At 43.4% G+C, this 24756-nt stretch overlaps 1 protein-coding gene across 5 annotated transcripts in view; it reads right to left on the reverse strand.

Moving 5' to 3' along the window:
- Nucleotides 1-24756, reverse strand: part of zfhx4 (zinc finger homeobox 4) — a 101393-nt gene that overhangs the window by 54881 nt on the left and 21756 nt on the right. For 3 of the 5 annotated variants that reach the window (XM_077508514.1, XM_077508513.1, XM_077508512.1), the window contains exons 2-5: nt 4785-7314; nt 4435-4647; nt 4017-4308; nt 1444-1985 (exon numbers count right to left, since the gene is read on the reverse strand). In XM_077508514.1, the coding sequence (XP_077364640.1) occupies nt 1444-1985; nt 4017-4308; nt 4435-4647; nt 4785-7268 (3531 nt within the window). In that variant the 5' untranslated portion in view covers nt 7269-7314. Of the gene's footprint in view, nt 1-1443; nt 1986-4016; nt 4309-4434; nt 4648-4784; nt 7315-15562; nt 15648-19382; nt 19404-24756 lie in introns of those variants that run through there. The other 2 variants (XM_077508515.1, XM_077508516.1) reach the window with 2 other exon arrangements.

Below are 24756 nucleotides of genomic sequence, written 5' to 3' on the forward strand. Positions count from 1 at the left end.
AGCGTTAAAATGAAATTGTCTAGTGCAGCTTGTCTATGGCTAAAAAAATATACTTATGTGCTAACATATTGAATAAAAATACTATTTAATATATTGTGTATAAAAAGTGAATCTAATGTAATCCAATCTAATGTTCATTCTGGCTCATGCAAATTCAACTGGATAATTGTCAGTGTAGACATTTTTTCCTAAGAATAGCAACAGACGTAACCATTTCGATCCTGAGCACAGTAAGTTTGAATCAGTCCCACATTTCCAAAGAAAGTCGATTCCGGGAAGATTATTGTGCTATGCATTCATTACCAACTCCGTGTTTCACAAGGGGAACTGCAACTGGATCTATTAAAGGTTAACAATTAAAAGTTTTCAACTTTTAAGTCTTGCTATGTCATCTGGATTTATACTTTAATTTTGGACAGTGGTAAAAAAAAAAAAAAAAAAAAGTCAAAATTGCAGCATCTTCCTGTTAAAAAGGGAGACATCTGACAAATGTTACCGCCTTATTACGAGGAGACATGCACCAAATTTATTTCATCATATGGTACTACCAAAACAAATTTAATGTGACATACATAAAATTTCAGTAGAATAGATCATTTTAAATGGATGGGAGCTGGTTTTGTCAGAGGGGCACACTTTGAAATGCAAACACACACAAGCCCATTGTCTAAATTGCTTCAGTGTAATTATTTATTCATGGTATTTATTAACTTTATTGTTTGTCTTAATCTCATGCCACTCTACGTCGTCACAATATATCAAGTCAGCATGTGATACACTCACGGCAATGATGCAATGTAACGCAAAGCTTAGGTATTGCTTAAGTATCTATTCTGTGGGGAGGGGGACTTGCATACAGATAAGAGGGCTCGGTCTGCCTCCTAGAACCACCACTGAAAATGCACGGGCAAACGTTTTACATATGTTAAAAATGTATATTTAAATTTTTTTTTTTTTTTTTGTATTTTCAATTAAATGCAATTTCACCTTAGATCCGTTTCTCAAACTTTTTTCTTGAAAAACCAGCACAGATAAAAGACGGAAAATGACATTACTAACATGACTGTGAGCTATTAGCACAAAAACAAAGTCTTAAATTATTTCGCAATTATTTACTTATCTGAAATGCTGAAGAATTTGAAACACGTGGCTAATTAACAGCAGCAGAAATACCCGCTGATACCAGGCAGGAAATATGCCCGTATCTGATTGGAATCATTCCGTAACAACACAGTGACCTTTTTTCATCTTTGTCATTGCATTCTCACGGGAACTTTTCATCCTCAGTTAAAGAAAGAAAGAAAAAAAAAAACTCTTTATAAACAAAAACACACAGAATCTAAACTTGGTTTGATTTCGTCAAGGTCCCCCTATAGTGTATAGGCGGCTGAATGATATGATGTGCAAAAACACTGTGATTAGATAAGAGCATTTTTTTTTTACCTTGTAAAGTCGTATGGCGGCCTCATGCCTCTGATTGGTGGTGTGTAGCCTCAGTTTATCCACGCTGTTGCTGTAGTAGTCACAAGCGTTGCACTTGAGGTGCACCGGGTTGCCAATGGCCACACACTTTAATCTCCACTGGTTGGCCTTGCCGCCCTCCTTGATGTGGGCCACCAGCTGGTGCTTCTGCATGTGCTTGTCCGTCTTGCAGTGCAGCTGAAAGTTGGCCTTGAGCTGCGTGTTGTAGCTGCACAGCTTGCACTGGTAGACGTCGCCGACCACGCCGCGCCACTCCTCCTCCGGCAGCGAGCGCTCCGTGTTGACGTGGGCATTAAGAGCCTCCAGGCTGTCGGTGGAGTAGCAGTTGCACACGGCGCACTGGTAGAGGCGCAGCGAGGGGTCGCTAATAGGCGGCGACAGGGAGGAGAGGGAAGGCTCCACTGAGGACATGCCCCCCATTCCACCTGAGGACACCAGCGAGAGGTCGTCAGGCATCAGCTGACCGCTGGCGAGACGCAATTCCGAAGATAGGTCACTGTTCACTGCAAAGACGGTGCAAAGGGAAGGAGATATGAACAATAAGGTAAAGCTGAAACTGGGAGAACAGTCACAACAAAAATATAAAAAGGGCATGAAAATTAATTTGCAGAAAGCATTGAGAAAAAGACAGGGAGGAAGAATGGAGGCCTCGTTTTCACAAAAGGATTTGATCAAATAAAACCTCGCAGACGACGAGGGCTCCTTACAAAGTCTCGTCTATAAAAAAGCTCTAATAGGATTGAATCAGGATCAATTACAATCATCCTTTTCAACTTGCTAACTCGCTCATCAGGTAGCTTTAATTACTCCTCTCAGCAGCGGTGGGACAACGCTTTTAAAGCGCAGGATTTTCTCTCATCCGCGCACACACACAAAGATGTGAAAAGAATGAACGTTCTTTCTTTGTCCACCAAGACCTGGCAATGAAAAAAATATGCCAACCACAGCAGTGTAACAAAGTATTTTGTTTGATCCATTCATTGACCCCGTTTATGCTATCAAAGCACGCAACGTCTGTTTTGACATAATTTAACACTGTTTGGAGCGCAAAACGACTGAAATAGATGAAGGAAATCTATGATATTAATCATGGAGTGTATATTCCCAATGAGCCTCTTCAGTATTTGAATGGAAAACAATCGCACTCGCACCATCTGAACCGATGTACAGCTGCGCTCACGATAGGGAGCTGGGTGTTATTGGTGTAAATCACTGTGAGTACATCTGCTGGCTGGGCTGTGACCTCAACACTGGCGCAGGAGTGTGTGTAACACTGCAGGGTCATTGTTAAATCTCCCTCACTCCGACGGGAATCCACTTCCTGCTGCGTGCCAGTGTGTGCGTATGGTGTGTGTTCTCTCTGGGGTGTGGAAAGGTGGGGTAGTGTGTACGGTGGCGAGGATTAAGCTGATTTAAGAAAATTACAAATGAAAGATTAAGAATCATTCTCGTGTGGCGTCTCATAATCATCTTTTTAATCAGTGCGGGGTCAGAGCAAGGAGACACTGACGGAGAGACAATACGAGAGAAGAGATAAGAGGAAGGAAAAAGAGCTGGAGCCAAGAGGGGGACAGTAAAAAAAAAAAAAGAATGGGAGTGGTAAAAGATCTTAAGATAGATTGAGAAAAAATGGAAAGGAACAAAATAGATACACAGAACGCAGGTAACTGTCTGAACTGTCAAGCTAAACTAGCTAGGTTAGCTTGACAGTTTAGCTCACCTATAGCAAGTCAACTACGAACTAAACTTCATGTCAGGTATGTTTTTATTGAGAGGGCAATACATTGATAGATTAGAGAGTGCAATGAAATTATACCATCAAAAAAGTGATTATGATTTAAGCAAAGACATGTATACTCGAGATTGTGTTGCCTTTCTGGTTGTGAGCGTGTCCACCAATGTGAGGTTGTCCGCCATATTCGGCAGGGCACATAAACTAACGCACGGGAACATTCTTCTCAATAAGTATATATAATTTCATGCTCTTAAACTGTTACATTTTTAGAGATTTTAATGTCCTTTTTGTAATTTTTATTATTAATATTATTATTGTTATTATTGTAGTTATAAATGTACATTGAAAAACATATTTCATTATCACTTCGATATAAGTTGAGCTAGCGTATATGATGCACAACTTGTTTGAACCAAGTAATGACTTGACTCGAATTGAAATTTGTAATCTTCTTTTCCACACTAACTTGGGACTTGCTTGAAACTTCAAGGTTACGATTCAAGACTGGCTTCTGACTTGCACGTTGGCTATAGGGTGACAGAGAATGTATGGATAGATATCCAGAAGTTTGAATTCTTCCCTTATAAAAAAAAAAAAAAAAAAAATCACTGATTGGCTTGGAGAACTCACATGGTTCTACCGCATCATTGTCAGGCATGTGGTGTTCTTTTTTATTTAAGTGTGGTTTCTTGGAGATTCTAAAAGTTTCATAAGATTGTTTACCAATCACAGATTATACATGAACACAGTAAAACAAAGTTGAACCCCAATGTTTTATCTGGATTCATACGTCACTTACCCAGACCGGATCCAAGTGCACTTGCTGTCGCAGCATCGAGCTGGAAGGGGTTGATCATCATCTGGGTATCTGGGCCACCGCCGCCGGGGTTCTCCAGTTTGACACCCGCCAGGCCGATGTTTTGAGCCAGATAATACTGGTAAAGCTCAGCCTCAGCTGGTGCCAGCCCTAAATGAAGGCTGTGCTGGATCTGCTTCATGTTTTGCTGCAGCAGCATCATGTTGTGCATGTGTTTCTCACTCGTCATATGAATTCGCAGGTTTCGGGCCACATTGGTCTCATAGTCACAAACCTGGAGGAAGAAAGAGAGTGATATTCATCTATTTAATGAACATGCAACCATGAATGAGCACACAAAGAGAACTGAACATGGCACTCCAATACTGCTCTAATGTGTTTTGTTTTGTTTTTCAGTTACCTCACACCGCCATGTCGGCTTCTGTTTGGGCTTGGATGGCGAGGGTGCCCCACAGCCGCCACCTAGGCCCGCACTAGCTACTGGGTTGGCATGGTTGTGGTTGTACTGTGCCTCACTTCCACCATTCTGGAGTGTTTGGACATTGTTCAGATGCTTGTCCGACTGCATATGGATGCTAAGGTTGCCTTTGGTGGTAGTTGAGTAGTTGCATACCTAAAGTGGAAGATTTGTTATTATATACAAGATTGTAAAGTGACACAATCCACACACTGTGCAGTTGATAAGGATTCACCCCTGTAATCATGTCCTTGTCAGATACACAAAAGACAGTGATGTAAAATTAGACAGACCTCACAGCGGAAAGGCTTGTATCCACAGGTATAGCTTTCCCCTCTGGCTAAACGAGGGTGAGGCTGTCCTGTATGGCAGTAAACACACGATCCTCCGGACTCCGGATGTTTCTCCTTCATATGAGCGTCCAACGTCTGCTGGTACTTGTAGTGCCAGTTACACTTGGGACACTTGAGCGTCTTGCACGAGTTCCGCGAATGCATCATAGTCATGTGGCCCCCAAGAGAACGTGAGGATCCCAAGACTGTGTCACACTTTGGGCACTCCACACCACTTCCTGGCGACCCTTCACCTGGACCTGGGGTACCAGGTGTGCCTGGGGTCCCAGGGGTACTGGGATTTCCAGTGTGTGGATGTGGAGGTCCGGGACTCTCATCATCCCTCCGCATCAATATCATGTCAAGGGGATGGGAAGATGGCGATGACCCATCCCGCGCCGTGAGAACTTCAGTGGTGGAGTCATTACTGCTCTCCCGCTCTCTGGCAGCGGCCAGCGCAACGGACAGATGAGTCTTTTCCATCTCCAGCTTCTCACATATAGGCAGGGAGGAAGAGGAGGTGGACGCAGGACCTTTGCTGTCACTGTTAAACATTAGCACACTGTTGGAAAGAGGGTAAATACTTTGGTTTAAGAGAGGGAATTCTTTGCTACTGGTGCTGTTGGCCCTCTGGTTTTTGATAACTACACTCATTGCCTGCTCCTCTTCGTCCTCTGCTTCAATTTCTTCCGCGCCACCATTGGAGTAACTGTCCTCATCCTGCTCCGGACTTTGTTCTCCCACTGCACCGGGCTCCCGCTTGATGGGCGGGTAGTGGCTCAGGTCCGGCCCATTGGGTTGCAAAGTGCATGTGTCCCTAATGTGGCCCTTACTTTCGAGATCAGAGTTCCGGCCATCCAGGTTGCCACCAGTGGCAGCAGCAGCAGAACTTCCACTAGAGGTTCTATGGGCACCAGCCCCACCCCCGAGGTTTGGGTTGGTCTCAGCCTTTGGCATGGTTTGGGATCTGGGATTTTGGTCATTGGAGGAGCTGCTGGCACTGCCCTTCAGGAAAGCAAAGCCTGCCTGAAGAGATTCGGCATTCTCCCCACTACTGTGGAAAGCGTTCCACAAGCCGCGGAGCCCAGTGTCTGGCCCTAGGAAGTTGGCAGGTGTGGGAAAGTGGGATAGCACAGATACAGGGGTTTTTTTTGGTTCCAGAAAGCTTATAAGAGGTTCTTTGTCCTTGCCGATGCCCTGTATTATAGCAGAAACGCGCTTGTTACTCAGCAGCTTCTGCTCCTGCTCATTCAGAGTCATACGATGGTCATGGACAGCATGTGTCACGAATGACCGGCTGTAGCCAAACGAGAGCTTGCACAGGAAACACATAAGCACTGGCTTTCGCCGCCCGTCAGCCACACAGCCCTCAAATTTGGATAAGTCCACATTGTTGGGGACATCTTTGGACACACAGGAGTTTTTGGCTGCACCGTCCCCCGTCAAATAGTCTTTGTCATTCTTGTGGCGGAGGTCATAAACACGAAAACTGTGCAACACAGGACTAGTGCCAGCCCGCCCTCCAGTTGAGGTATTTGATATGGAGGGGGGGTCGACCACCAACGATTTACTTCCCAAGGATGATGCGATGTGGAAGGAGTTAATGATCTGGGGATAGAAGGACATGGGTGCAGCAGGCTGCTCCAACCGCTCCCCCCCATGGCCCAGACCACTTTGGCCAGTGGTAGCCTGGGCATTGGGGAAGGTCTGGGAGGATAGCAGGCCCCTGAAATGGAGCGCCCCAGTGAGCCCTTCCTGGTTGCCACGCTGCTCTTTGGAGTCCTCCACGATGAAAGCGGAGCCATCCGGCTGGTAGATGATCTCACCGCACAGGTTCTCCACATCGCTCTCCTCTTCCATCTCGCTGTTTATTTCCCCTCTATCGGCCCCGCACCCCGTCCGCTCTCCATCGTCTTCGCTGTCCTCCCCTACCATACCTTCGATCTCGTCAATATCTTCATGACCTCCGGTGGTAGGCAGTCGGCCGTTGGGGCAGTGGTGCTCCATGTATTTTTGTAAACTGGAGAAGGAGCCGGAACATTCGTTGCAGGGGATCGCCTTTGCCGGTGCCACAGGAGATGTGGCAGGGGCAGAACAGTCTGAACCCAAAGCTGCTCCTCCTCCTACTCCTGGTAAAGTCCCAGTAACACTCCCTTTGTTACCGGTTGTAAAGCTTTCTCTCCGACTCTGTTCTGTAATAGAGTCAATGGTTGCACTGACAGAGGTGAGGGTAGCTGTGGACCTCAGTGGACTGACAGCGGGCTCTCCAAGGCCATTCTCCATCTCTCTGGCTACAGGTGACATTTGGTTGTTATTGGCATTGTTGCTGTTGGCGACACCAGTCTCCATGGCCACGACGGAGTTGTCCTCAGCAGCACTGAGCCTCTGGCCACCATGTTCCTGCTGCCGTGACGAGACCATAGGGGGAGAGTCACAAGTTGCCATGGCGTCCACTACGTAGGGATCTCATCTCATCCAGCTTAGCAGGGACCTGAGTTGGAGAGAAGAGGGGAAAATACAGTGGTAAGTGATAAATAATCTGAAATGTTGTAGAACAGTTCAGATTTCACTCAAAGTCAAATTGTGTTGCCACAGATGCAAATAGTAATAACACACCTAGGATTTATCCAATTTGTAATCACAACGAAAAATCCAAATAAGAATAGACAAAAAGATACAGACTGCTAATTAACGGAAACTGCCTGTCTTGATCAGTCAAAAGCTACAAATGAGAAACAGCAGTGCATTGTTTTACTTGATACAGTCCCAACTCCTCTCAGGTAGCTTGCGTGTAAATGAGATGACTTTAAAAGAAAGCTTTAAAGGGCTATGTTGACCTTCACCCCCATCCACCTGCTGCTTAATTCGGACTCGATTTTGCTACTCTCTCCCGTGCCGCACAACAAAGCTACAAAGCAATTAGAGGATTAATCCGTACCAATCCAAGGCCAAACAAAGCCAGTGGGAGGGACGGTGAAAGCGTGAGGAATGAAATCAAACGCGTTTGTGTATGTTTGTGGGGGAGTGCGTGTGTGTGTGTGCACGCGCTATAATCAGGTCTAATCTGACATATCCAAGAGATGATTCCATGGGGACTAGTGATAGATTAAAAGAGAGAAATTATGTTTTCATTCTCTGTGTCTCACTCAGGTTCTGTCATTTTGTACAGTGAGATTAAAGGGGGAAAGCGGAAATGAATAAGTCGAGCATGAATCATTTTAGCTTTTTTTGAGCCATCGTGAAAGTTCAAACCTCTCGAATATTAAAAAAACAAAAAAAACAATGTATTCATTAAAACTTCAAATTGTGGTTTGGATTTACGGGAAACAACACTTTCTCACACTGACCCCCATAAGCCTGCGAATCAAAAACAAAAACATAAAAAGAACGAAAGAAAAACAAGCTCATACCTGTCTACCTATGAAGGCACGGTTGTAATTGTGGAAAAATTAGTAACAATAAGCTTTACCTTCTAAACAAGCCACAAGTTAAAACACGTCATAAATATGTGTTCTGGCACTGGAATGCATGACGTTATTGCACCATGTAACAATCAGGTTTTTTTTTTCAATGGTTCTGTTCCTTGAGAGGACATTAGACAATGAAGGTGAACAACAACAACAACAACAATAATAATAATAATAATAATAATAATAATAATAATAATAATAATAATAATAATAATAATAATAATAATAATAATGCAGTCAGAAATTGCTGTAATGAAAAATATTTTTTTAGAAATGTCTCCTTTCATTGCAAGCTTTGTATAAAAAAAAAAAAAAACAATGGTAGAAGAAATCAGTTTGACAGCAAAACATCTGTATTTGTAGTTGAGACATAAAATTTATGTATCACTTCAATGTCATCTTACAGTATGTCTTAGGGATAAGCCAATGCCGTTTTTGATCATTTGGCAGGCTCCATTGCGAACAGCTGCTTATAGGCGTGCTCCCAAAGCAACAATTGGAAAACATCTGCATGTCTTGTATTTTGTTTACGGAAGCGTGTAACTGCCAATGTGCAATAAACATTTTTAATTGGTGAGTACGTTCAAACGTACTCAGTCACCAGTCAAAAATGTTTACTATACATTGGCAGTTCCACGCTATAGCAAGTTAAACGTGCATATACTGAACACACACACACACACACATTTGCATTGCTAAATAGCAAAAGAACCAACCAACCTCTGCTTTTTTTTCTTCTTTTTTTTAATTAAGCATGTCCCCATGCTCTCACATGCACACACATGCAGGACAGACTCTGGTAATTAAAGTGGCAGATCGGATCCAGTGAAAGGCAAATAATAGGCCAGGAATTTCGGCCTTGGACACTGCATGTTTTAATGGGAGAGAGGGGCTTCTGGCCCTATTGTTTTTCTTCTCTCCCCCTCATCGCTCAAGCCCTTTCCATCCATCTGCCTTTCAGTACCTGACTGAGACGTAGACAGTCAGTCTAAAGCAGAGAGATTTTTTTTCTTTTGAATTACTGGTACAGTATTCCCCAGTTTGTCCAGCTTTTCTCTTTTCTCACTTTCGTTCTTAAATCATAAGATAAGTCAAAAATGTTGACAACGCTTCTATATTGGTGATCAAAGAGTATTCAAAACAAACGTGGCAAACGTGTTTCGTAAAAGTTGGCAAATGGTCTGTGTTTGTTTTGAGGCCTGTCATAAATCATATCGTGCAACCAGAGCACAAACCAAAATACAAGACAAAAGACAGCGGTGGAATTTCATACTTGACAAACTGAGCTCCTGTTGATGTCACAGCCTGCTCCAGCTTTTGTCCTCCTGTCACACTATCATGCACAAGTTGCAGTCTGTAATTATGGTGACGCCACACTGTCACCTCTACATATGTGGGAATCTGTTTTACCTTCAAATTGTCCATTTGCAACTGCATCCTAATGTTGATAAGTCAACAGAGTGGCCATATACACAATATTTGAGGTCTCCCAGAAGGTCATCCTTTGTCACCATGTGGCCCCTCAGGCCAGCACCAAATCTTCTATCAAAATGTCAGCAAGCGTTAGCCAAAGACAAAGGCCAAGGTTGCCGTGAAAGCCTGTGCATCCATCTCCCACTGACACTGGCATGGATAGGCCAACTCTGGTCTAATTAGGCCTGTTTATTTGCTGCCATGCAGAAGCACAGGCGACAAAATATAATGTGGATAAAGGAGGAGGATGTTCTTCCTTTCTAACTTTTTCATTTCAGACTTATGTATACCCATATGAAATTTTGATTATGCTGGATGGCAAAAATGTTTTCTTCTTCTATTGTTAGCAGTACTTCCAGTTTACCACCAGCACCATGCCTGGCCAAAATGTCTGACGCCTCCATATCAATACATGTATTGTAAAGATTCACGATATATTACCGTATCAATTTTTTTTTAGCACACCCCTAAGATTCCCCAGTGAGGAGACAAAGTTTATTGGAGTGGAGACAGAAGACAGGAAGAAATCAGAAGACTGACGTAAAACACTGCTCTGTCAATCAAAGGTTACAAATAAATATGCTCAATCAATCCGCAACCACGTTAAAGGCTTGAGTTTGAACCCTCGCTATCTGCTTCCGCCACAGAAAAAGTGTCAATAGTCAAGTCCACGCAGGGGAAAAGGGTCATAAATGGAGTATTTTTGAGAGTCATATGGAGAAAAAGGAGGCTGAGCGGTCAGATTATTTTCATGCTGGAGCAGAAACAGGTATGCAGCACCTATCACTCACCTTGATCACAGCTAAATTGGCCTGACCGCATGCTCAGGTAACATTACACTAAAATGCCCTCAGGTCCACACCTGATAAGTCATTGTTGGTGAAAGACAATACCTGGCTGATGTCGGAAATAAGCCCCAAGCCCCTCTGTCCAAAAAAAAAGTCCCATTCAAAATTAAACTTGCTGACTAGCGGCTGTGTGGATACGTTAAGAGAAAAGGATGGGTCAGAAAAGCTGCTGGGGTCAGATTTCACGAGCTATTTGGAGGCCTAAATTTAACCAAGATGGTGGGAAAATACCTCCTTGGTCCACTAGTTGCTACTTATGAGGAAAAAAAAATAATGATTGTGATTCCAATCTGAGCCCTGTCAAAGGTAATAGTTGAACAGATACAAGACAACTTTGACGAGAGTTCATTTTGTATCCAAATGGGCTTACACAGTCCAGTCTAAATATGTGTAAAAACTCAGCAATATTTCCAAATGAACCCAAGCTGAAACATTAAAATAAATAGTCAGACACTGCTGGGTCACAGTCTGCAATTACGGCCCTTGCTAAAGATTTTTTTTTTTTTCAGCATCAAAGGAGAAGCCAATCTACATAGCTAATGCCTCCAATTTTTTCCCCTTTCCGTCCTCCAACTCAAAACAGCAGAGGCTGAGGGTAAAAGGGAGGTGGAATAGAGGAGGAGGGGGGGGGGGGGGATTTTTCTTTTGCTGGCAATCTGGAAACACTCTCCAGTTAATTAAGGTTGATTGGAAATGAACCGCACAAACAAAGGGCAGCCTATGCCCTGAATATTATGACTTGCGCACATGCATGCACGCGTGCGTGAGGGTGGGGGTGTACGGGGTTGCTTTAGCCACCTCGGGATCAGAGAAGAAGCTCCCCTCTTTGGACCCTCACCCTGATAACCCCCCCCCCCCCATAGACACACACACTCGTACCGCCCACCCACCACAGATTAAGGGAATGCACAGCCGAAAGAATGTGTGACGACCTCCACTGCTACACAGAGAGAGAGAGAGAGAAAACTTCCACCCCTGATGCCACAAAAGGCAAGAAGGTAATTAAGTTTGAAAGAATAGAGGCACTACCACAAACAATGCAGCAGTGTCCATGGGGAGGGATTGGAGAGTGTGTGTATGTGTTTGGATGAGGGGGCAGAAAATCCATTAACATTCAGCGGCCGGGTGAGCGAGAGGAAAGAGGGCAAAGGGGAAGTAAGGATGCCATTCTCTCTCTCTTTTTGCTCTCCCTGGCTTTTCTCCAATCGCAGCAAGACTCGTCTGTGCATCTTCTTTTTTTTTCTGTTTCTCTTCTTTAAGGCGTCTCACATCTGCTTTGGAACCCCCTCCTTCCATCCTAAATCCTGCCCCCCCTCCCAGTGCACAGCATCCGCCCTGTGGTGATCCTGCTTTTGCCCTTTTGCTGTTCCTTCTGGTAACCCATGTTATGTCGTATACACTTGCATGAAAACATTGCCCCCCCACCAGGGCAGGTATGCTGTTATAATCTGTTAAGTTTGTGTTTGGGGGGTTGACCAGATTTGCAAAACTAAAAACCAGGACATTTCAATTTCAACCAGGAAATACTTGTAACATATTTAAACCCGAGTCAAGCTGGTGGCCGGTGGTTGTATTATTAGGCTAGCTAGCGCTAAATGCTAACTTAGTTGACATTTCAAGAGCACTAAACAAGTCAATGCACTCACCATTATCCAACCTTTTTTGCTCATTCCTGACAGCTATAGGAAGCTGATGGTTTACCTCGCTGTGCCACATTTTTGGTGCGTTGGCGATATGCTCTGAAGTTCATGGACTACAATGAGAGCGCGTATGTTCTGAACGCACCAGTGTGTTTTGTTGACAACTCAGCTCAGTAGTAATCAACTTGCTAGCGCACACAGCTAGCTAACGTTAATGTTAGCCAGCCTAACAACCACCACCTGAAGAAACGCCTTATAGCGCCACTAAACCGCAAACAAACAAAAAAAAGTTAATATTTTACCAACTTAAGAATTATCCATGGTTCACCAATAGTGAGTGGTGAATGATGTTTATATCCCCCGTCAGAGCACAACACTGGCATCTTGCTAGTACCATTTCCATCTCCTACTGCCCTACGCTCTGGCAGCACTGCGTCGCGAATTGGAGCACCTAAAATACGCACTGGCACTCAGCTTTTGGTGTGCTCTGAATCTATTTCAATGTGCCACCAGAAACGTTTGTAAGTTTGTAAGTAACTAGCATTTGGCTAGTACAACTACATTTCCTTAATTCTTAGTCACAGAAGCAGGAAGTAATTCTTGTTCTGGTATAACGAAAACATGGAATGCCTGCAAGCCATTAGATGCGGATAAGAATGGGAACACAAAGAATAAATAGGAAGGAATTTAACAGTTATATTATATTCCTTTTTAATTGGTTCATCGTATAAATTGCCATGACAACTGTGACTGACATACCATACACATGGCCAAAACAATTGGCTTGCTGACTGGACTAATAAAAAGCGGGACACTGGGACAGGACAGGGACTCGAGACACAATTGGCTCAAACGGGATTTTTTTTTTTTTTTCTTAACACAAACAAGCACCCAAAATGGCACTATTTTAGGTGGACCCTAAAAAGAAAAGCCACCTGAGAGTGCTAAGCGCTAACGAGATTAGCGCCTGGAGAAAACAAAAAAACAAAAAACTACAGAAACAAAACACATGCACACATTACTTTCATCTCTGTTTTTTCGCCACTTCTCCACCACAGCGGATTAACTCAATTAGCAAAGAATGTAATTTGATTTGCCGACTCAACATGAAAGTTCGCAACACGCCTGCGCTCTCACACGGTACGAGCCAGCTATCCGTCTGCTCCCACGTGCTTGCAGCTAAGAAAGGAGTATTCATTGCTCATGCATGTGTGTCGGCCTGAGTGTGTGAGTGCCTATGCGTGAAAGATCATGAGACACCGAAGTGTGAATCAGGCAAAAGACTGCTGATGCCAGTCTGAGTCTCTTAATGAGGGAGGTGCAGAACGAAAACAAACGCCGAACTGTGTTTCCGAGCATGTTAGCACATCTTCTGTCCACTTCTCGTCCTAGCCGACAACTAATTGTGACTTGGTGGCGCGTTGTCGATGGTAATCTGCCTGGCTTTGTCTCTGTATCTCACCAGAGACGTGGATTAGCGCTAAAACGATGACTGCTTAATCCTTGATTTGCCCGTACTAAATAAATATTAATCTAGCATGCTCATCATGCTCTTGTAAGGTACAACATACACAATATGAAAGAGCTTAGCTGTTACATAAATCATGGCCTTATCTTTTGGATGAAGCTAAAGCATGGGGCAACACACACACACACACACTCCATACTGGGATTATTTGCCAAGTGAAATTATTAATCCTGCTAAATACAGAGCCCTGAAAAAATCTCTAAAAATGTTTTCTCTCGGGGTGTGCGGATGCACACAATTACGTGCCAGCGCGAGGGGGAGCAAAAAAACAACACGTATCACTCATTTGTGTTGATTCAGACCCCTCTCACACTCTCACTCAGCCTCTCAGCAGGTTTGTTTGGCGAAAAAACGTCTGGGAATATATATATAAAAAAAATGAAAACTACCTTTGCTCCCTCTCACTAACAACTACGCGCGCAAACCCGCACACACACTTAAGTTGACAAGGCCATGGCAGCGCAGCGCAGAAGAGGTTAAGCAAACAGTGTCCACGTCAGTCAAGGATAGCACACACTCACAGACAGACACAGAGCGCAGTCTCTGACGCAGGCATTTCACATCCACCTGGCAAATATAAAAGGCCGGTTATACTGTATCAACTAGCCAGAGCCCAAAATTCTTTGCTTGTTTTGTGCTATCACAACTGGCCCACTTGTGAAGCAACTCGGATTTCTGACTCATTGATTTGTGAAGAAAAAAAAAGAAAGATAAAAAGCAGGGGTTTTTTTTGAAAGAGTGGAAAAATTCTAGGAAGATAAAGGAGGTAGAAGTATAGATACATAGATGTGAGTCCAAAGGTTTTTGGACAATAACTTTTACAGTCTCAAAAAATATTTGAAATCTGACAGGTTTAAAAAAAAAAAAATATGACATTTACCGTTTTTAGATGTTTCCTGTGAAGTCTACTCGAGCTTCCCTGCTCTTGAATGTTACCAGTGGTTGGTAGGATTTTGTTAATCATCCATTTATTTAACAATGAAACTTTCTTCAGCAAGGAAAGCATTGTTGATTTCAATCGTGGTTTAATGATTTTGTTGTGTAGTAAACAAGCACATTTAGCCAATTAAGTTCATGTGATGCAATTGTGTCAACGCTTTTCAAATGTAGTGTGACCATATTTTCATTTCCAAAAAGAAAGAGACACTTAAGAAGTAAGATACGCAAAAAACGCTCACCTACTTTTTTCTTTCAAAAAAGTAAAATACTTTTTTTACATATGTATAGCAATCATAACACACATGCACAAAATGTGCTTTCATTCTCCCCCCTATTCACTCCTTGCAATCGACTCTGGAGCAGTCCATGGTCTAACAGCGCTTTAACACATTCTCACATTCTGTCTCACATTTGCTGCACAATGAAGACTGGACAATTCCATGAATTCATTTTAAAACAAACAAACAAACAAACAAACAAACAAACAAACAGACACATGGACAGGATGTAAAAAAGTACACGTGTCCTGCCAAAAGAGGTTGGTCACCCTAATCCAGTAGTATAAAGTAGGCATTCATATTTTCATTGTTTTATGTTAAATCCAATATTGTCCACATCCTACTTCTGGAGCTGTCTACATATCGCTCAGTCCTACTTTTATTTCTCAGATTATCACGAATGTTGGTTCAACAACCACCTATGCCTTCCTCAAGTCTCGCTATTTTCTTCAAAAACATAATCATGGGGCCGGTACCTTAACAGACGGCAAAAACTATGCGCCATCAGAAGAAAAAAGAAAATAAAACTAAAACAACAAGCACGAATACAGAACAGCACAAACCTTTTGCCTTGAATACTCGTGACAGGTCTAATTTCTGGACCCAGGGAATTACTAATTAACTTAAGCTTTTGGCTCTATATTTAATTAGCGAGGTCTCCAAATGAACTTTAGACCAAAACCATTTGCTTTTTAAACAACTCGATGCCCCCCTTTTTTTCCCCTTTCTGACAGCTGTTGTTAGTTTGCCTTCTTCTCACACACAAAAAAAACAAGGAAAGCACAGTTGTTATTTAGGCCATCATAGTTACTTTTTTTTTCTGGTTACCGTGAGAGCGAGTGAAGAAAATTTCAGAGAGGGGGGTGAGTTGGTGAAGGTTGAGATGGAAAAAAAAAGAAGTATGTTTTAATTTGATTTTACTACAAACAAACAACTGTCAGATGCAGTAAGTGTGGTTTTTAGATTAGCGGCGAAATATCCTTTTATCAAATAAACACCGTGTCACGCAAAATCCAGGGCCAGCCTGCTGAAATGAGAGCCAAGACGAAATGGAACCATTACCTTTCTGCTCGCTCTAAAAAAAAGTGACACTTGACATCGAAAAAAAAAACGTTTACCCACCGTGTAAGGGGTTAAAGAAACACAAAGTAATTTTGATTTAGGATGCAAAAAAAAGGCAGAGTCTATGGTGGAAAGTGTTATAATAATAATAATACAATTCTAAATGGTTACCCTGTAATAGTTACTGCTTTTACAATTATAAAAACGCAATCCATCAGCACTTGCTGACGCTTGTTTGGTTTCACGTGCAAGGCAAAAGAGGCATGCTTTGTTTTGTTTTTTTGAACAATTCCAGCACAGCCTTCTTCTATCAGCTCATCCAAACGGGGATGAAACAAGACAAAGCTCCCCCTCTCTTATTTAGTCTAGGAGCAGAGAGCTGATTCATCAGCCAAAACCACTGACAAAAACCGCCCCTGTTAATACCTACAATTTCATACACAGGAACATTCCTGCGCCCGCTCTGCTCTTCTTCTTTTTCTCCACTGTCACACAAAAAGCCTCATTTTTTCCCTCCCTTTTAAAAGGCAAATAATTAAAGATTATTCCATGGCTGGTGCCAGACAGGAAAAGTCCGGGTTTGAGGGGGATAGTGTTGGCTGGATTCTCCCCAGGGGAGATGTGGAGAGAGACACATGCTTGCCTGTTTTAGATCATTCCACTTGAAAAAAAAAAAAAAAGAGATCTTCCAGCTTTTTTTTTTTTTTGAAAGGCACGTACAGTAACTTTTCTTTCCATAAACTAACTTGCTAAAGGAAATATTTCTTTGAATTATTTCTCTCATCAGTAGTGGTAATGTCTTCATGGCTCAGGCTAAATTCGTTGGTAAACTTGTCTCCTTTTTCATTACACTGTTGTTTAAACCCACCAGTCATGCATAATTAATTAGCCACTTATTCCCTGACGAGCCCCGCCAATGGCCCTGGTATTCCCGTGCAATCGCCTGCAGGAATAGCAAACGCCAATCATCACGCCGTCCACTTACATTAACGGCAGAGAACAAGCACGGAGTGACGCGCGGACAGGCTAACTGATTTCACGCGGATTGCGTATATAAATGTGCGGGTTTTTTATTTTTTTTTAATTCATTTGATTCACAACGCAATCTTCTCCTCACTAATGTGCGAACGTCCCGTGACTGCGCTCTTCAATCTGCGTCTTTGTCTTTGGCAAACAAGGAGGAGAATGTATCGTTGGTCATGAGACATCTTGTGCTATTGTGACATCCAACCTTCTGCAAACTTAGTCATTCATTCAGCAGCGTTTCTTTCCCATTCTAATTTAGGGCATCTTTCCGAGCTCTGTTGGCTTGACCTTTAACCAACAGCTGGAGATTTGGAATTAACATTTCTTGAAAAAGTAGTCTGTTGTGAAAAACACAAGAAACGTGCGGCATGAAAGAAGAAGTTTGTAGAAGTGGGTGAGTCTTTGTGATGAACAGTCACTGACATCATGGCTGTCAACAAAGAGAAAAACATAAAAGACGACAAAGAACATGCGACAGACACCAGCAAATATCAATATAGCATAAAGGGGAAAGCCACTTTCTTGCCTTCCAGCACACCATTTCGTTTGACCTAAAACTGAGAACCACGGCTCAGTTGGTCCATGAAATCTCCCCACTTCCACTTTGAAACGCAAAGAATCAGCATATTATTCTGCATTAAATAGCCAGGCCCATAGCTAATATCCTGGAGTAGATGCTGAGCAGGCAGGAGAGCCTGAGAAAAAGGACTGAGAACATAGTGAGAGAGAAGGAGAGGAGGAGGGGAAAAAAATCCCCTCTTTCTGTTTTCCCTGAAGAGATTGATGAAGGCCCAGCGAGATGAGAGAGAGAGAGAGAGAGAGGGTAACACAATCCCGACTGGCGCGAGACCAACAGCAACAAAAACATTTAGATAACCGGGCTCAATAATGTACGATTTCAATGAGGACAAAAATTACATTTCCTACAGATAACATGCCCCCTTCCCATAACACAGCCTTGAAAAGGAGTCCTGAAACCGTGTCGTGCTAAACAGCGTTGCACTGGACTATTATGCTAGCTAGTGCGGCGTTGTCTTAACTGCATTAGTATCTTTTTACCCCACAAGAGAATGTGATTTAAGCTATGTCCACACACAATACATTTTTTTTTTTTATTCTTTCCACAGCAGTGATGTTTTAAAACAAGAAGTCTTGGGCCACAGGTGGTGCTAGAAACCCAAAGAATTTTGAAGACTGTATAAGCGACAACGGGGAATTGAGGTGAACGGAGATGCAACGCTAGAATGCTAATGAAAAATTCATAAATGAAACTTTAGAAGTGGCCTATTTAAGTTCATAACGGTTGTATGTATGTGTTTTTCAGACATCAAGAATATTTTAGCATCTTAGCAATCTAATACATAACGACAAAATAAAAGCAAGATACGCAACGTGTTTTAAGCAAACAATATCTGCATTCGTATGGAAATGACCTCATCTCAATCCCGAGGCATTATTTACTTTTCATTATATGATTATCCAATCCGCATTGCAACAAATAATGACATACAAAAAAAATGCTTACATTTCTGTCATATAAAATTGTAACTTTGATTATCGCTTTCAAATGAAAACCACATAATTCTAGTTCTGTCGAGTGAAGACATCAAACATGCACTATTACGGGCTACCGAGAGCTAAATATCAGCCCGTGTGATCGCTCAGATACATCTGCCGTGGCTCTGCTGCATAACCGCACCGCTACCTGTGACACAGTTTGAGTTGTGACACACAACGAGGGCCCACTCCACCCAAACACTCGCGATCCACAGCCTACTTGATCCTAGCAAATGCTAAAGGGTCACAGCCAGATCGCTATCATCACCGCGCTTACGCAGTCGCCGCTCACTTCCTTTCACGCCAAACTCGGTCAAGTTGCTCGAGAAGGGGAAAAGGCAGGAAAAAGTGGAGAGGCAGAAGAGAGAGAGAGAGGAAGTCTTTGTCCTCTTCCACTCTGCTCCAGCTTGTTTCCTCCTCCGGCCTGGCCTCCATTTGCATATGAAAGACGTGCAAAAGGTCAAAGAAAGAGGATCCTGTCCAATAACAAGCAACAAAAACAGGCCGCGTCGGCCTTTGTGGCATTGCATGTTCCCCCCTCCACCATATTATCTCACCCCCACTCATCATTTCCATACAGCAGACGCAATGGCCGATGATGACGGTTGATCATAAATTAGTCACAAAAGTCGAGCCGGGTCACATGGAAGTCACGGTGGCAATTTGAAGCTGTCACCCGCCCCGTCGGCCCCCTTGTACCACAAGCGCTCACCCACATGGTATTCACATAAAACACACCTGCTTCTCTCGTCCACCGTAACAAGACAATATCCCGACTTCAATGCGGGAGCGGTCGTATTGATTGTGGAAGCGCGACATCATTACACAAGCGCTTTTAACTGAAGACTTGCCTTACATGACAGCTCACGGCTGCCACAAAACACCGGCCCGGCATTTCCGTGGCGGGCTGCCGCTTCTCGACCGACAGCGGCGTCTCGAGACAGCAGGACTGAGGCAAAGGGGGAGGAGGGGAGAGGAGCCGGGTAGAGCATTTCATCTCCCTTTCATCTCTGTCACCCAGTCAAGCATTCAATGCCCCATTCAGCGCCCGGCCAGCATTATGCAAAATAATGCTAATCCCCTTCCCCGTGCTTTCACACTTGTATAAACTGCCGATCCTGCCTCTGAAAAGCAATTATATCAGTTTACGTTGCTGTCAAAAAACAGGATTAGCATGCAACTACTAGCTCGGCCCAATCTTTAGCCACCTTTGGCTACTATATTGGTCTAGCAGAAGAGAGTTGGGGTACTTACAAAAATGTGTCACAATGACATATTTGCAAGGAATCCAAGTTTTAAAAGGCAGAGCGCCATATGTTGTTTTTATGCTCGTTTGTTTGACTTGACAGAATCCCAATCGTGTCCCATAATCAAAAACAAACTCGGCGATGTCTCAGTGCCAGTCTGAGCAGACGTTACACATGTGACACACCACTGAACCGCTGTCGTCCAACCCAAGGAGGAACCCACCCGCCGCACATTGACACCACATGTGTCGCGCACACACAGCAGACAAGCAGACACGGTGAGGGATTTATTTTTTTTTTTTGAATATGCAAATGCGGGTAGAAGAGGAGCGTGTGTGCAAATAGGAACCGCTTTAATCTGGACAGTTGGGCCTCTCGCACTCTAACCTTCTCATGTTTGTGTGTCTGGGTGCGGGGGGGTGAGGGTGACATCCATCCTGACTGGCAGCAGATCATGGGACATTAGTCAGCACAATTAAGCAGGTTGTCATGGCGACTAATGAAATTTGGCAAAGCGGCCAGCGAGAGATTTACATAAGCGAGCTGGTTGTGGGCCGGCCATTATTCTTTCTCCCTGCCGTGGCGCTACAATAGAACCACTTGTATCCCAGTCCATATACCCGCCGGCGCTACAAGCCCTCCTCGCGCCTGACAATTTGCATATGTTAATATAATTAAGTGCTAATTACACTAAAACTCGCATATTCACAAGCACCCTCCCCAGGAGCTACAGAGAGGCTTGATCTTATTCCAAGTCTTTAACCCTCCTCTGTGATAGCGGGAACGTGCGTGTGCGTGTGTGTGTTGGCTTGGTGGTGCCCCAGGCCTGACACAGGAAACCCCCCCACTCCCACCCAACCACCCAACCACCACCAGCGCCGCCAGCCCTCCCCTCCTTGAGACGTAACGCTGAGCTGCAGCACACTTCTTAGCTTCCTTTGCCCCTCACAACAAGCAAGCCGAAGACACACGCAGCAACATACACACACACAAATTGCACATTCACAATTAACCATTCAGTACGTTTACATGCAGTCACCCTTTCAAACCCGAATGTCGCGTTCCCGCACTACAACACGATAACCTTTCAAGGCCTTTTGCATGTTTTTTCTTGACATTAGTGTACCTACGTTTGAATATTTAGGAAGTTTTGGGCATTGAGAGTATTCAAACAAGAGAAAAGTCTGTCTGAGAAAAGTGTATAAAATGTTTGGTGAAGGGGTTTACAGCCTTAAAACATATCGCTGGTGTTGGGCTGTTAAATTTCACTTTGTTTTTCTTTTCTTTTTTTTAAATCTATATTTTGGTCAGTCCACGTGTGGGTGTCATTTTTACAAATTATTGGCCAATCTAAAACAAAAACAACAAGAAATTATTGACCAATCTAAAGTGTTAAAAATACAAACGTAACATTTTGGGGTCTCCTGAAAAGTGATGATTTTAGAGGTACAAATTTTTGTGATATAATAAATGTAATAAAAAAATAATAATACCACCTGGGTTACCCATTTTGCAACCCGAATATTTAGTCATGAATGTAATTGGAGTATCTCACTGGTTTGTGTTCTGCGCATGTTTTATTTGCAAAGAATCTTGTGCACGGCGGCCATCTTACGTTGCCACTAACTTGAATACACCGATTTCTTGGCGGCATATTCACATTATTTCCGTCTCTGTGGCGAAAATGCCACAGTGTGTCATATATAATCCCGTGCGACCAGCTTGTAAAGACAAAAACAGAGGGAAACAAACATGGCGACGCAGCACAGCAGCACACTTTTGGAGCGAGGAGGAAACTAACAACTTTATTAGCGTGATGAGTGGCATGAATACGATGTCACTTATTGACTGTCGAAAGTTCAAAGCGGAAATGATGTTTATTTACAAAATTCTGTTGTCTGCACGTCACGTTTTCGAACGAAATGAGCACAGTAACATGTAAACAAAATCATTGCCATTCAGCTTCTGTTTATTTATGTGAGGAAAAATGCTGCCATTGGGGATCTAGTTGTCCAAAAACAAAAGTGGATGGACGTGTGCCCGGGACAAGGCGATTGTGCCTTTCACATTGTAACGTCTGTGAATCTGGAGGAAGCCAAGCGGTCGTGCTACAATTAGAGCTCCTTTGTGCCTCTTCCTCTGTTGCTTTCTGGTTTTCTCACTCCCTATCAAGCGTGCGTTTAAAAAAGCCTGAATAACCAGGGAGAAAATATTTCGGGGGGTGTCCCTGTCCCCTATGTATGCATGCACCCGGCAGATGGCACAGGATTAAATAAACACACACCTATAGGCGCACACGCTCCATAATGAACGTCTGCGGGGAGTCAAAAGGCTCATTTAGTTGACTGGCAATGAGATGCGGCGTTAGGACTCTCGTCATAATACGCTCCTCCATTCACTAATCGCCACTGTGGTCATTGTGTGGCAGCGCGCGCACATACGCCAGATGTTGCTTGATCTTGACACGCTATTCTATGCAAATATCAAAAGAGGATGAGCGAGAGGATGGAGAAATATGGTTAGAGCGAGCAGGCCGCCGTGTGCTAAGCTATCGTGTTTGCTCAGCCATGACAGTTTGTGTGTGGGGGGGGGGGGTCGCTTTTACTAATACCTGCGACTTGGATTACACAGCGTCTTATGTATTCAACCGGACTCCTATTTTCTCTTTCTGCCTTTTTAGGCAAATTGGGTGTGTTTGCAGTGTAAAGCAGCGATATAGCCCCCCTTACTGAAGGCCTGTGGGGGATTCACCGAGATGAACATTAAAATGCAGCGATAGCCTTGTTGCAAAGCTCGCTCGCTTTTTCTCTCCGTCTCCCTCTCAGCGGCAGCAAAGGCTTCTAAATCATCCAGCCTCCTCTATTAGACGGGAGACTTATTGAGGTAGAAACCATAAAAAATGAAGAAGGGAAATTTAATCCCTGAAATATTGATTTGCACATTAATATCAGATAGGCAGAGGGCAATCTAGCTGGGTGGAAATGACACATTGTCGACCCCTAGGAGAGGCTCGAGCCAATCTTCTTGCTGCATGTGTCTCGGGCCCAGGAGTTATAGGACAGACCCCCCCCTCTCGCTCTCTCTCTCCATCTCCCATCATCTCCTCCTCCCTGTAACCTCTCATCCCCGTCCACCCCCTCCTCCCTGGCGTGTGCACCCTTAATGAAGGCTGCAATACTGCAAATGCATTAGCTTTTAATAATCAAGAAGCATTTTCAAGCCAACAGCTATTGTCCTCAGCCCATCTCTCACACTGTTTTGTTTTTTTTATTCGACCCCCTCCTCATCTCTCCCTTCCACTGCTGTGAGTAAAATGAATACAGCGAGCTGCTTAACTAAAATGCAGAGATACACACTCAGCCCTTTGATAGAGCTAAGACATCATGCAAAGGAAAAACAAAAACAAGGGACTCGCTTTTGCAAACAAAAAAAAAAGAACTCATTTGCAAGAGGAGAAAATGAGACAATAGAATCACAAACTGATGAAATTCAATGCAATTAGAGAGTCATTTCATCTCATATTGTGATTTTTATGCACCCAAATTGGATAATTACAATAAATTTGCAAAAGGTTCATACATCAAATTAAAAATGAGCTGAAATATAGAAATTGATCTGATTCATGTCAGCAATTAATATGAAGTACATTATTTTTATTTAAAAAGCAATCAGTTTGATCAAAATAAATACAATTCTATTTTAGTGACGTGTCTTAATTCACAGTAAATTGCAAAAAATACTATTTTGCAAGTAATATTAAATCAAAAACGTGAATTTAAATTGATTTAGGGTTGAATAATATCAGGAAGTCATAAAATAAGAAGGCAGACAAGACACCAAAATAGAATTTTGCTCAAAAAAGCTTGTCCTGCATTCAAAGATAGTTTCGACACACGCGCACGCGCACAGACACTATCTGTCACACACATACACGCACATGCGCGCGCACACACTACTCGGTTCTAAACTGGGTTTGGAGACAGACTGGCCCTTTGGCCCTGATGTTTTTTTTGTTTTGTTTTTTTTTCTGTGCGATCGATGACCTCCACCCAATCCCACGACCTGTCACTTGTGTCCCACTTTGAGAGGTCTTTTTTTTTTACAAAAAAAAAGAGAAAAAATAAAGAAAATAAAACATCTGACGCGTTAAAAATGAATCATAAGCGGATGGATGGACGGATTACAGAAGATTTCATGTTAAATTACAAAGGTATTCGAATTGGAATTGTCTACTTGTATTTGTTATTTTTATTTGAATGGCTAATTACAATAAAGCCGATGGCTCGTGCTTGGCTCTCTCCCATCTTCCTCACGCTCTCCTCCGGACTCGTCATGTCATCAGCAGCGGACAATCGCTTCTCCCTGTCGGGCAGCTCACCAGAAACACACCGCGACTGTGCAAGTATGGGACGACTTTTTGGTCTACTTTAGGAGTAGCAGGTGAACCTACGAACTCGTAATTAAAAAAAAAAAAAAAAACGTCGAAAATGTGCAGTCGGTGCTTCCACTGGCCACAAGGTCCAAAAATGGGAATGAAACGTGAGGAGAGAGTGTGGGGGGGTCACGTCACGTCCGAGAAAGCCGACAAGCTGCAAACTGGTTGAAAAGGCTTCACAAAAGCGGCGAAACGTTTGCAGTCGCGAGTTGTCATTCGTCCGAAAACCGAAAAGGCTTCGGATCGTGTTCGCGGAGCCGCGCGCGTCAAAAGCTCCTCCGAGGCTGCAAGTCGCCCAGAGTGGCCGCAGCCAAATTGCCGGAGATGCGCGGACACCAACCGGCGTCCACATCGTGTGTGCAAAAAAAAAAAAGAAGAAGAGAGAGACGATCGAGGCATCCAACACCTGTTCTGGTCTCCAAACTGAGCC

This window comes from Festucalex cinctus, chromosome 20 (genome assembly GCF_051991245.1).
Source record: "Festucalex cinctus isolate MCC-2025b chromosome 20, RoL_Fcin_1.0, whole genome shotgun sequence".
Lineage (NCBI taxonomy): Eukaryota > Metazoa > Chordata > Actinopteri > Syngnathiformes > Syngnathidae > Festucalex > Festucalex cinctus.